We start from the raw sequence: 14,715 nt of genomic DNA, 5'->3' as shown, positions 1-14,715 counted from the left end.
AGGATTTCAAATTTGTTTAAGTTTTTGTACGCATGTCTTGTATTAGGCCATAGGCATAGTGTCTTCAGTTATAGTTTTGGGCTCAATGTGTTTATAGCTTGTGATGAAGATTTGAAAGCATCTCCTCTAGCACCTAGCATTACTTAGCGATTTAAATCACTGTAAGATCTCTGATCTCCATTCACTGGCTAGTAGCAAATACTTTATTTTGGAACTCGTTCCAGGTAGCAGAAATCAGTGGTGTGTGTGAGACAGCCAAGATCTACCAGCTGGGCACAACACGCACCAATAAGGGGCTGAAGCTACGGCACGGTGCACAGGAGCGGGTATTTCGGCTAGAGTTTGTCAGCAACCAGGAATTCACAGACACTGAATACCTCAAATGGCGTGAGACTTGTGCCTTGCAGGGTATTTCCATACCGACAGTCCAGGATCTTGATAACAAGCTGCGGGATATCAAGGAGGCCATGATCTACGAGTTCAAGGAGGAAGACATTGAAAAGGTAAGCATTGTCAATTTAATTTTAGTAACAAGCAAATAGAAATTAAAGTAAAGTATACAATATTGTGTGAATGTGATCTTGCTTCTTGTGATTAAAATAAGTGGTTTTTCCCCTCTAAAGTCTTGATTTGAAAAGGATCAATACATCTTTAAATATATATAAATATCTTGATGATGTACATTTATATTTGTATATTTACAATTTTGTGAATATCCAAATGTTTTTAATCTTGAATAATAAAGTAATTGAATTATTTTCCAGATTGTCAAAGAAAAAGAACGGTTCAAACAGAACCCTTATAATTATGCCATGAAGAAAACTCAATTGATGAAAGACAGGGACATGGCTCAAGCTAAGTAAGTATTGACTAGACAATTTTGTGTCAGTTTTTGCAATTTCATATTAAATATGTTATAAAGGAAGGATTCTAGACCAGAATTATTTGAACTAAAGGAAATTAAACTAGCAAAACTCGCCTAAATGGTTGAAGTCGTGACTAAACATGTAATATTAGACATTAATCACTTTTATTAATGACTCCTTCAAGCAGAAAAATGTACCTTTTCTCTAAAAATGTAAATAACTGCTCTAAAAACTGTCAATAATGGTAAATTATTAGTATAAGACTTGTGATTTTAGTATTGTTAGTAATTGTAGTTCTATTTAAGTCACCGGTGTCCCTGTTGGAATAGTAACATGAGCCCAACTGCAGCTATTTGTTAACTTATACACTATTGATGGTTCAGTGTCTTACCCTATCATAAGCGAGGACACGAAAATTCTGTAAAAAGACCAGGGAAACAAACTTTAAACCAAAAACATTCAGTTTTTGAATTTTTATACGTTATTTTTCTCTGTTGCAGTTGTTTTACATAATGCATTTTCGACCGCATGGACTGTAAATTTATTTTTAACTTATTACAATATTTGATTTAGTATTACGGTTTTATTTTCAACAAGTTAAAAAAATTAGATTCTTCTGTTTCTATTCTAAAAATAACAAAATTGATTTTTATGTTGTATTTAAAGTATACATCATGTGTAGAAGAATGTGTCATTATGACTCTAACCACTGAACAATGTTTGTTACCAACAGAGGAGATGAGGTGGAAGCCGCCAGGATCATCCAGAAGCTGCAAGAGCTCGAGGAGCGAGCCGTAGAGCTGGACAAGATGCGTACTTCTACCATCTCCAGCATCAGCTATATCAATGACAGGAACCGCAAGAAGAACGTTGAAGAAGCTGAGAAAGCAATTATGGTTTGTTCATAAAGAAATTATCTCCTTAACTATTTCAAACAAGTACATTCATTTTGATAAAATTGTTAATGTAAATCTTATGTCTTCAGGAAGAAGTCAAGGCAAATAAAGGGAAGAAAGTGGATGACCCTTTCACACGACGAAGTACAAAGCCAACAATGGTGTTTAAGGCTCCTGAAATTCCTACAAATCCTTCACCACCTAAACCGAATGTTGTGAGTATATTTCACAAGTAATTTTAATTTCTCTTAATTCAGTGCCAATGCGACTAAAGGTTCCCATTATTTGTTTGTTTGTTTGTCAGGTAGCATAATAATTAATTAAATGTTTAATTTTAATACAATGTTTTGTGGCTTCTAAATAGGCCTATTTAAATCCAAATCTCTGTAATACTGTTTATGTTTATTTTGCTTGGACCAATTATAATCCTCAGCATTAATACTATCCAGAATCAATGTAGATGTAACCTTAGTGTAACATGTTTAGAATATTCTATAATTGAAGGGGTGAGTGTATGAAGGAGGTAAGTGACAATTTTTAAGAAAATGAGTGTTCAACATGCATAAAGGGTGTACTTGCCAAATTATATTTGGTACTTTGGGATTATACCGACCACACCAGTATGAAGAACACAAAAATATAAATTTATAGAAACAAACATGATAGAACGAAAAAAACAACTCTTTAATTACAAAATTACAAACTTACAAGCATTTCCAGATATTGTGATCGGTATTGTTGTCGCTGTTATCTTATCTTTCTCGAGAATCCCGATTACGGTAGGCCGTGCGGCATCACATGATTTTCACGGTACATAATTGCCTTTCCATTACAATTCGATTTATATTTCTGATCAGCCCCTCTAGAATTTGATATTTTACTGATAGGTACTATCTCGAGGGATGTTTTTCTTTCATTGACATCAGCGCAGGCTTCGGCAGCACCTTTGGTGCTGCCGAAGCCCGCACTGATAGCCAGAAGCACTCGCATTTTGGGTGGCGGAGTGTGATCAAGAATAAAAACAAGTTTTGAGTGTTTTTTCAATAAAGAGTTTAGTTTTAGTTTGGTAATGTTTGTTTTTATTGAATTTTTGTGTTTGTAGAAATGTAGATGTAAAACACGGAAGTACAACAAAGCGACGCACCAGCTGAACGAGCGGCAAGACTTTGCAATCACGTTATCTACTAGACCGCTCGACTTTGACCTCTGTCTGAGGATGGGGAGGGGTTTGCGATAAGACAATACTCCTGTTTTAAATTGACGAAATATTGTTCTACGCTAATCTAGTAATCAGTAGAAGCAAAATGTCAAATAATGATTCATGTCTGGGTGTGGTCGGTATAATCCCAAAGTACCTTATATTTGCCACTTATTCCCAGCATTCTGTGAGTCAAAACAGCTTAGATGGCCAGTGTATGAAGGAGGTAAGTTACTACATTTAGTACTTACCTTCTTCATCCACATCACAGAGAAAAAAAAATTGTAACGTACCTCCTTCATGCACTTGTCAGCTACCAAGCATCAGATGAGAAGAAGACAACAAAGGTTGTTAAACTGTGTACAACTGTTGGGTTATCAGTTTATGTACAGTAATGTCAAAATAAGTAATAACTTTTAATACAATGACTTCCAGAGGAAGGCTTTTAGCAGACTTGGCTTTAAAAGTTAATAGTGATATTGAATATCTTAAACAATAATATATAAAATACAACTAATGAGTCAAGAAGCATGAAAATGAAAACCTGAATGTTCATACAAATGTTAAAGTACAAGTACATGAAAATGAAGATGTTATTAACTTGCCTGCTAAAACCAAGAAGAAAAAAATATTTCCACAAAAATTAAAAGTAACTAGAAAAAAAGCAGAAAAGTATTGAAGAATGGAAAGCAAGAAAATGGGCTAAGTGTAGAGAAAGTGAACTGCTTTACACTACTGAAAAGGATCCGCTAAAACAGTTAATTCATGAATTTTATGCAATGAGAGTTGCCGCTACAAGATTTGTCATTCAAGAACTCAAAAGGAAAGGGAATCAATATTTTCCTCCTTCTAAAAACTAGACATAGATGTAAATAATTGCATTCTTTTTAAGAGCGTTAAAAAAATTAGCTGAAACGAAAGAAAATTGGAGCATTAAAACATAAAAGTACTTCATGCCAATACTATGTGGCTAGTAGTGGTAGACAGCCTTATGCAAAGAAGCTTTCATTTCGTTATTTGGAATAAGTATGAAAAAGGTGAACCTGATCCAAAGATATATAAAATTAGGAAAATGTGCTCCTGAACCCGACAGAAAGAGGAAAACACAAGACACCAGATGAAGTTGCTGGCTATGTCATGAAGCATTTTTCCAGTTTCCCAGCTGAAGAATAAAATTACTCCAGATATTGTAATATACACAAAAAGTATTTTTCACCTCTACTTTCAATCTCGGGAATGCATAAAATTTTACCTGGATAAATGACTGAAAAGATGAACTATTCCTAATCAAAGAGGCAACTTACAGATTCATTTTCAATAATAAATTCTAAAAAAAAATTCAATCTAAAAAAATCATAAAAATCAATTAATTCACTTTTAGTCATCCTAAAAGTGGCACATGTACTTCTTGTGATTCAGGGTAGTGCAAACAAAGAACACACTGAACACTACATATCAGCTTTTGACTCTCAAAAAGTAGATAGGGAATATGTCAGAAACTCTTAGAACACTGTCCATGTATCTGTAGATCTACAATAGACTATGCCACTACCAAGGCTCATTACTTCAAAAGCTTTTTATTTAAGGGAAATGTAAGTATTTATAATTTGGGAATCCACATAATTAAAAAAAAAATCCCCGTCTCCTGCACATGGACTGAAAATTAAGCTTCCAGAGGCAGCTCTGAAATTTTTATTTTCCAAGCTATTGAAGTGGATCCAGCCCTAAAAGGAAAATGTCATCTTATTTTGTGGGCAGACTCATGTTTTGGACAAAATAAAAACCTTTTGTCATGTTTTTTTTTTTTTTAATATCTAGTAGGGAAAAGCATCTTCAAATCTATTGACCACAAGTTCCCAGAGGTGGGGCATTCATATTTAGATTCGGATTGAGCATTTGGGACACATTGATAAAAGAATGAGGAAATACCAAAACATTTATACTCTTGAGAAGTATCGTGAAGTTATTGCTTCATCATCAAAAAAGAATATTGTGATAGTCATGCAGTTTCATTTTAGAGACACTGAAAATGTGATGAAAAACATGAAACTGATGAACAGGAAAAAAGATCTTAATGAAAAGTTTCACTTCAAGACTACAATTAAGTGGATTTGTGTGGAAATGTTTGGAGCGTATCTTTTCAAGGAGTCTTACAATTATTACACACCTTTCAAAATGGTATGTATTCTTAAGCCAAGAAATTATCCATCCCTTTTACCTGAAGCTTTTTACATCCCATGACATCTTCAAAACATATCCATAAAGAAAGATAGACAATCTAATAGAACAGATATGCTTCGTTCCGGAGAAGAAAAAGTGGTATTTTGATGCATCATTGAGCAACAAACATTTTAAGAAGATAATAAACACCCAAAGTATGCTTAAATACATTTTAATGCTTACAATTATTTTTTAAAACCAAACGTAAGTGTTTACTTGACACTAATATTTTGGTTTACATTTCTTATATTACTAACAAGTTGACGAATTAGATTCAGTCTGAACTTTCTATACCTAACTGGTTTCCACCACCATTTGAGGGATTCCTAGTGAGACTATAATTAAAAATATTAATATCAGAAATGTCCACATTACCCACGGTTTTGTTAACGACAGATTACACTAAATTAGATCATTGTTTCATTCACACCCTCTTTGACCGCTATAGGCCAGGAAAGTAACCAGGACTTGGCTTTGGGGGGAGGGGAGATGAATTTGGTTGAATAGCACACTACACTGGGGAGTTTAGAATAAACAAAAATGTAAATGAAATAGATAAGTAGGTGTAATTCTAAGCAAAATATTTAACTGAAATAATTTTTTTAAATTTGGATTACTGTCCATACTGTGCATTTTTATAGCTCTTGGGATATTCTATCTCCCTCCTCATAGTTACGCTAATGCTCTAGACACTACTTCTGTTTTCTTAATGCAATAAGTTGACAGTATAAATAAGTCCTTTATACTTCCAAAGTAATTTTATATTTTCATCAAATAGGCATCATTGCTAAGTTTTTAAGTAATTCTAAAGCTAAAAAGTAACTATTTTAAAATCTCTCAGTAAATGCATGTAATCCTTCTTCATGTAATTTTCTTCCATAGTTTTGTTACTAAGTGCAGAACTATCTTAATTCTAAATGGCTGTTCAGGGTGAATGGAACTATTGGTTGTGACTTAAACATAGTATGGTTCAAGAGTATTGTAGGGATCTTGAAGAACATTAATTTTCAATTCCCATTTGATTTGAGTTTATTGCAACATTTGAAAAGAACTTTGCTTAGTTTTAAAACCTACTCTCTCTGTCTCTCTCTCATCAAAGGGTCATCTACAATTACGATAAATGTAATTTTTTTTACTTCTGGTTAACCCTTTAATTGCCACGCCCGATATATATCGTGCAACTCGAGTTTTACGAACAACTGTCACACCCAAGATACGCTGTGCAACTGTGGTTTTTTGAACATACCTGAGTATACTCGTTTTCATATTATCAGCTGTTTTATTTTTGTTGTATCAGATGTTACATTGTGTTTTTTGGTGTTCTATTATGGTGTAATCTTGTGGACATTAATCAAGTTAATTGGACACCAAGTGCTTTGTATCATACACAAGTTCGGAAATTGTAATGTTGATATTTTACAAGATGTTTCCCAATGCTTATTCATAGATAGTTGTGTGACAGTGGTAATATGTTGTAATGATTTGACAAATTGACATTATTTGAGATGTTTGTAAACATTATTAATTGTTTACTCCATTTATTAAACTTTGAATAATGTTTTTAATGTGTTATGTCAAAAACTCGTAAAATTGGGGAAAATACTCAGTGTTGGGGGACCTTAGTATGTAACTAAGCCTGGCATTCGGATAGCAGATGTGAATCCAGGAACGCAAAAAGTTACTAGTACTGTATTAACTTTTAGGGAAAAACTTAAATATTTTGTAATGAACTGTTCAAAGAACCAAGTTGTAAACTTTTGAACTAAACTGAACATTTTTGTTTAGCAAGTGTTTTAATTATGACCATATTTATTCCACACAGCATTGTGTAAGTATTGAAATTCAAAAGATACTGAGTATTGTGTAAATATAAATTTATTGTATCTAGTGTGTAACATAAAGAAATATACTGTATATCAATGTTATTTCAATTTATTCTGCAAAATAAAAGTGTTCAGATTAATTCTTAAAACTGCAGTGGATTTGGCAAAACTAGAGTATCTGCAGGTTTTTGCTAATCTTACAAATTTTTATAGGCCTCAAAAGAAAACATCGAAAGCTCATTGAAAATCTCAGCACCTGAACCCAACAGCAGGTTGGAGAACAGCAGACCCGGTCAGGAGCCCAAGGGTAAAACGGAGGATCTCTTTTCAGCCCACGATTTTGACATCAAAATTGACCTCGAAGTACCTTTACCAAGTAAGTTTCAGAAATCTCCTTTTGGAAATTTTTAAGTGAGATATTCATCTAGAATAGCCCCTATCCCTCACTATTTTAGCTGGTATACTACTGTTTGATTCTGGTGTTGAGTTTATGGTAGCCAAACTGTTATTGAGATGGAGGCAACTGCTTTTGATTTTGAAGAGACTGATTTTTAGCTTCTAGATTGAAAATGTAGTAGTCTCCATCACATTTTTTTACAAAACAACAGGAGAGTACAATGGTTTTTAAACAGCACACATATTTTGGTGGCCAGTAGGTTGTTTTTAAATTATTGATAGGATTACAAACAAATTGATTGTGTTAATACACATTTTTTTCTTTCCAATAAATGTTATTTCTCTATAGTACTATCAGTTTACTCTGTCATTAAAGAACGTTTATTTATAAATTTTGCTGTTCAACATTTGGGGTAGTATTAGAAATACAGCCTAGTCAAGCTGCCCGTCAGGGTTTCTAAAACATTTCCGAAAATTACAGCTATTACTTTACCTCAGTATCTACTAAATTGTCACTATATAAAAGTCCAGTTAATTTAAACATATGTAAAATAAAACAAAACATAATTAGGGTTCAAAAAAATGATGTATTTGAAATTAATTTGGTAAATTCCAATGGCAAAATAGGTAAATAGACATCTTTTGTATTTGAGGTTCCTTTTTTAATTATTGTTTTTATTCATCCCTTTCACTTTTGATTTTCAGCACTCTACTTTTTTCTAAAATAATTATATTGCAAAAAAATGTTAGAACTTTATCCAAAGCACCATTTGTAACTCTTATGAAAGTCAAAAGCCATAAATCAGTTTAAGATTATCATCTTAACTTAAGATTTTATTTAATCGAGATATTTTTAAGGTGTTATTCCAATGTTATGTAGAGATTAAAAAATATCCCGTTAATCAGTAGGTACGGAGGTACACCCAAGTAAAATTTCAAGTGACTACTAGAAATCATTGTGTAAACCACCTTGAAATTCAATTTGGAATTGCGTGCCAATTCTCCCATATGGGAAAATCAATTCTTCCCTAAAAATGTTTAAGGTTTTACGTTAGAAATTGTGGTAAGCCCTATTTTAGTCCATATATTGTTACTTTTTATCTATAAAACTTTATATGTACTGAGCATTAGAGCAGACATTGGAACATGCTGGAGCAAACTATTGGGTAGACTCAGTCATTCTAAGCCATAATATTCGCTCTGCTGTACATATCTTGATGTGGTTCCCCCTACCAGCCAGGCCTCTCATCTCCCACTTCCACCATACGCCGTTATCTTATCGCTTCACCAGATGTCAGCTGGGATTATTTCAAGTGTACTAGAGAATAGTGACGTATTTTTACTATCATTTTTATCATGTTTTATATTTTGTTGGGGAATATTCCTTACTATAAGTGGCTAAAGTTATTTAACTATAACTTTTATATTGCTTTTTATTTATAAATTATACCTGATCTCACTTTTTGATTTACTGAACCACTACTTCGTCCCACCGCTTGCTACTTATCCTTATCCAGTTTAAGGAATTCTTCGTAATGAGACACACATTGGCCTGTTGAGAGACCAAGCCTGAATGTATGCATTGCTGTATTCTGTTTATGTGGAAAATATCACACAAATTAAGATGAGTCGTAATTGCGGTGTCTTTATATGATTTTAGTTTACAACTATCATGTACTGAAGTTTGTTTATCTTTTCAGACAACCCAGTCAGTATAACTCCGAAACCTTCAAACGTCATGAAAGACAGTGGGCCCCGGAGGTCACTAAACCTAGAAGATTATAAGAAGAAAAGAGGACTGATTTGAGACAAGGCAATGCATATTGTGTTACTTGTTTTTTCATGATCATTTAACACTTTTTGACTTTGTTGTAACTACTTAAGAGAGCGTTGACCACAAAATAAATATTTTTAATACAGAGAATTGTGAATAATTGTAGTGGTAGGTAAGTGATAAGCTTAGCTTATTTTTATGTGAGTAGTGGGAGTGAGTATTATAGCGATTAATGTTTTTTACTTTTTACGTGTAAATAGTTGTGTTGTATAAAAATCAGTCAATAAAGTAGAAACGAATTTTGTAGGTTAAATTGCAAGGATTGTTTGAACACTTTAGTAGATCTAAAGTGTTCACTTTAATTTTGTGTAAGTTTTCATTCTCAAAAAATATTACTACACTAATAGTGTGATGAAAGTGTGTATTTTTGATCAAACACATTTTTAGTGAAGAATCCTTAATGCTAGGTTACCTAAAGGTTGTGTCTTTGTCGAAACAAAATATAGAAGTCCTATATGTGATTATAGCAGAATTATAATCAAGTTTTAATGTGCCTGTCAGTTTCTTCTTAGCAATAAATGTATTATATACATTTAGGGGTTCATCCCGTTTATATAGGGCTTTTTTACTTTAGTAAACTTATCAATAGTAAAATTCAATTATAAAATAGTAAATTACTACCGGTTTTATAGAAATCATTATTGATTGCATATGACATTAGGAGTTGTTCTATTTGTTAAGATTTTGAACTTTTATTATTACTACACTATACACAAAAAGTATACAAATAATGTTTTATGAAATATTTTTACATGTATCATCTATTGATTGTTTTTCATAACAATACTTGTTCTATTATTGGATTTTACTTTTAGCATTAATAAAATTTGTAGTGGTACTTGTACAAAACGAATACTGGTATTAGGATAAGTATACTAGGGGCATGATTCTAAACTCAACAAAATCAAACCGTTTGGAATGATTGGCATTTTAGATGTATATAATTTTAGCACAATAAGGTGACATTAAAAATACTCTAATATTTTAGTAAAAGTTACATTATTGAACACATATCTAGATTCAATAACATAGAACATACAGCTGATATATTCCCACAACTCTTGGTTTAAAGATCTTTTTACAATGGCATCTGCAATGTCCATGGACGTACCAATTCACCACGTAGACGGATTTGTATTGGTCACACATCCTTCTAGTTGGGTCGGCTTGATCGCGCATACTCTTCTACTTCATATATATATACCAAACTGATTGCTCCACATCAGTGTGAATACCCACACCTTCCTTTCAAATACACATTAAGGAAATTTTTCACTCCCATTTGTGAACATTATGTATTGTAGTGTGAAATGGCCTTAAAAAACACCCTAAGTCTCTCAAAAAATTGTACCGTCTTTGATTTGGTTTATGTAAATATAATAATTAATTAAATACACAACATCAAAAAATCATCACAGCACAATGAAAATCAAATTATAAATGTGTAGTATAAAGAGGAACACTTTGCACTTTAATGGCCAACTATGATTTTGTTGTAAAATAAGGCCATCTCCATAAGACATTATTAAGAGTAACACGCAAGATTATTTATGCAAGCATCATCTTTTGCTAGTAGCTAATGCTTCTGATTACAAAACTTAGTCACTGGAAATGGCTTAGTTAATGCACCGTCAAAAGCGCGATTTGGTAAATGGCTGTAAAATACATCCTTTAATTTACATTTTGTTGTGTTTTAAAATTTATTGATTGTAAATAATAAAGTATTCCAGTTTCAATAGTATTATTATTATACTTATAACTATAAAAAGTAATTTTACAGGCATATTTTGGGTAAATTTCCTCCATATAATTATGCCCCTAGTGTGACCATATATTTATTACATTTGTTTGTGTAAGGCGTGTGTAGTATTATATGTATATTGTTGTTTTGTGATATTAATTTTGTATTCTCGATAAATTATTTATTTGGTGAACTTCCCATTGACTTAGAATAAATAATACAGTGGTTCAACTTATTGTTCCACACACACATCGTAATTACATAAACATAATTTTTTTAATATATAGATAGTACTATCAGTTAGATAAATTTATGATAATGGTTAGTAATAATAACTGAGGCCTAGTTATCAATAAAAACATAACAAACACTGTTTTCTTGGAAATGGAGATGTCCATTTTAGTATCCTGTTTCGGTTTTGTTTTTATGTCCATTTATAATTAATTCTGTAAGTGGCATTTGTAGTTGGCAAAACACTATAGAAGAATTGAATACTTTTTGTACTCTGAAAAGTACATAATATTAGGTTTTCTGTAGATAGCATATACATTTTAATATTATTTCTTCCTTCTAATGGAACTTCAATGATATTTGTTTCCACATTTTTATAAAAAAAACGTGAGTGTGTATTAATTTAATTAGCAAGGCATAATTTTTATTTCATTAACCTGCTGTTATATTGTACATATTACAATGAGCAGTAACATAGAGTAGGTTACATTATCTATTTATCTTAAGTCAATGTTTGAACATTACATTAATTAGATCCAATGAATTTAAAAAAAGTCATTTATGTATGTTAACATGTCTACACTAGGTGGGTTCAAATTTGTCAGATACAACTGTAGTCATGTATTTTCTAAATTTTGTGTTAGTAAAAACAAATACAATTTTTTACGACTCATTTGACGAACAAAGAATGGGTAATTGAGTTATAAATTATGGTATTTTTTATATTGGATATTGGCAAAATATTGAATTAAATTATTACTAAAGACCAAGTTACAGTTAACAAATTCAGTCTGACCTTAGTCCTTAAAAATATTCTTTTTTCTAAAAAAGCAGTGGTAGTTTTTTGTATTGTTACAATAACCTAACATTTAAATACTTTTAAACTATAAAAGTTTTGGTATTTAATATGCACCCATCTACATGGATGAAATTTACTCAGACCATTAGCCTTATGGGTTCACAAACTAATGGGTTCACCAGTTATCATTTAGGTTGTTACATCTGGCATTCCTGAGGGCTTCTTTGGGAACTAAGAAATGATTTCCTTGCAAGCAGCCTGCTTGCTCGTCCATTTGTGGTGGTTCACAAATCACCTTTAAAACTTTGGTGACCATATACATAGTGCATTCAAAGAGTTTTAGGTTATTTCTATAATAAATTTGACAGTATTGAGTAAAGAAAAAATTAAGTATTCTATATACATTTCTCCTCATTATACACTCATTACAATGATCATACTAACTCTGGAAGGCACTCTCAAACTCTTCTGAAGAGATGTTGTTTTAAATCGGTGTAACATTTTTCGGAATGTCTACCACATTTTCAAAACGTTATGAAGCATGAAGTCTGCTGGGGCAAGGTCAGGAAAATAAGGATGTTCAAGGACTGCAATGTTTTTCTTTGGCAAAAGTTACCTGACAAATGCCTTGTGTGCTAGTGTTTTGTTAAGCAGCAGAAACCGGTCTCCAGCTTCCCATATTTCCCTCCATAATCAGTGAATCTGATCCAATAGATGCTGTAATACGTCTTTGTAGAATGCTCCTGCCATTTGTCTGGTTAGGAGGCAGAAATCTCTGGTAGACAATTTCTCGGCAATCAAAAAATGTTATCAACATGATTTTTACCTCTGATTTCTCAGCACTCGCCTTTGAAGAGTGTCCCTCACCGGTTCGTACATTCAGCTGCCTGTTGTTTAGTGAGATGGATCTGGATCACACTGAAAACACCACAACTAACACCAGTAACAATGTTTTTTTTATAAATATTTTAACTTTATTAATTTTAGCTCATCATAAATTATATACAGTAATCCCATGACTAATATCAGAATGCCAGATTCTTCAGTTTAACTGGACGTCATGGCGAATGCATTCATTGAAAGCTGCATTCACTACCTACGCATTTTAACTTATTGGTTCCACCGACGGGGTGGACGAATGGGACCTGCCCCTCTCCCCCCAAGAGCATTTTATTTCAAAATAATCGATCGCATAATAGTCTATTTTCAACCAAAAATTACATTATTTTGTGTTGGAACTTTGAAATCAAACAAAGTTTAAAGTTCAAACTTATAACCCCTGGATACACACCTTCTGATACAGGTCTCCATACCCTCAACTGGATGGTATTCCGGACGCCCCTCTCCCCCCCCCCCCCAGAGAATATTTCTTGGTACGGCACTGGGCTCTGAACATGCATTAGGCAGTCAGTTTACTGTCCTTGTAACCACAAACAAACAATAGATTGGTGGTAGTTCAATGCACAAGTTTATATGATTACTTTGTGGATATAGTAACAATTTGTGTTCTTTCTACCCATTTTTATGTTGAAACCTTCATTAATTTCATACCTAACAAATACTCAAGGATCTATATATTATCAGGATAGTTTTAAAAGAAGGATATAAATTAAGTCCCGAATATTGCATGTAATCTTAAATCATTTGTCATATACTAGTGTGCTGTAGAGGGATTGGATCAATTATTGTTAACATAGATTTAGAGTTTATTAATCTAACTTATTGACTTGGATCTGTATTCTCAATTGCAATAAATCAACAATTGCATTAACCCATGAAGATTTATTTTTGAAACTAACATTTTATCTCTGTTTAAATTGAACATTATTTTATGTGTAATTAAATACACATTATAGATTACATGATTATATTTTGCTTACTAAACTGAAAATGTTTAATTCAGTGTTAAGTACTAACTAAATTAAGAAATAAGTACTAAATTAGATATTTGGATGGAATTATACCTAAAAATTATGTTTATTTAGGTATGCATCAATATTGTAAAATTGTGTAAATAAATTTTTACATATTATAAAATTCTGTTGGATTCAATTTTGGTCAACTCTCTCTTATATCAGGTGGTTTTCTTTTTATATCCAATATGTAAATATTAAATGATCTTGTTAGGAATTTTTATGTTTATTCAAAATAATTTTACCTTGATTTATTTATAAACGGCAGTGATTTAAATAAGTTTGATCATGATGTATAATTTTATTCAAATTGTTCTATATTTCAGATTTATTTTTTATGTTTACAAACTTTCAATTATTATTTATTGTTATTAAACTGTATAATTTTACTGGCTTTGTCAATTTATGATTTTTAAAATCTAATAAAAATCTGATTATCTATTTATGTCTTGTGCTTTCTTACAAAAAGGGTTGTCCTTATTCTTCATGCAGGTCCAACATACCTGCCCTTTACCAATTGATTGCCTTCCTTTTATTATTGTCCCAGTTAAGACTTGGCAGCTGTGCAGTCAGTTTTGTACAGTTATTAAAAAAGGTAAGTAGGAAGAAATTACCAAATTGCAATATTAGGAATAAACAAGCTTGATATGATACAGATCAAAAGGGAACTAAAAAACTATAAATCTTTTAAGGATTTGGTTTACAGTAACAAGGTACTGCAAGGTAAAGGCTTCACTAAAGTTGCATTCAAAATTTTAAGTCTATACTCATTTCATTGTGAAAATGTTTTGTGGACAG

The 14,715-nt window shown here is 32.0% G+C and overlaps 1 protein-coding gene across 1 annotated transcript in view; it reads left to right on the top strand.

The window, feature by feature from the left end:
• LOC124365005 (RNA polymerase-associated protein RTF1 homolog) overlaps window positions 1–13,821 on the top strand; it is a 35,354-nt gene extending 21,533 nt beyond the window's left edge. Inside the window, exons 8-13 of the mRNA XM_046820879.1 lie at window positions 225–503; window positions 765–859; window positions 1,600–1,762; window positions 1,852–1,977; window positions 7,217–7,379; window positions 9,100–13,821. Coding sequence (XP_046676835.1) covers window positions 225–503; window positions 765–859; window positions 1,600–1,762; window positions 1,852–1,977; window positions 7,217–7,379; window positions 9,100–9,206 — 933 coding nt within the window. The 3' untranslated portion in view covers window positions 9,207–13,821. The remainder of the gene's footprint in view (window positions 1–224; window positions 504–764; window positions 860–1,599; window positions 1,763–1,851; window positions 1,978–7,216; window positions 7,380–9,099) is intronic.
• The last annotated feature ends 894 nt before the right edge of the window (window positions 13,822–14,715 follow it).

This window comes from Homalodisca vitripennis, chromosome 6, assembly GCF_021130785.1.
Source record: "Homalodisca vitripennis isolate AUS2020 chromosome 6, UT_GWSS_2.1, whole genome shotgun sequence".
Taxonomy (NCBI): domain Eukaryota; kingdom Metazoa; phylum Arthropoda; class Insecta; order Hemiptera; family Cicadellidae; genus Homalodisca; species Homalodisca vitripennis.
This window is presented reverse-complemented; position numbering and strand designations above follow the sequence as displayed.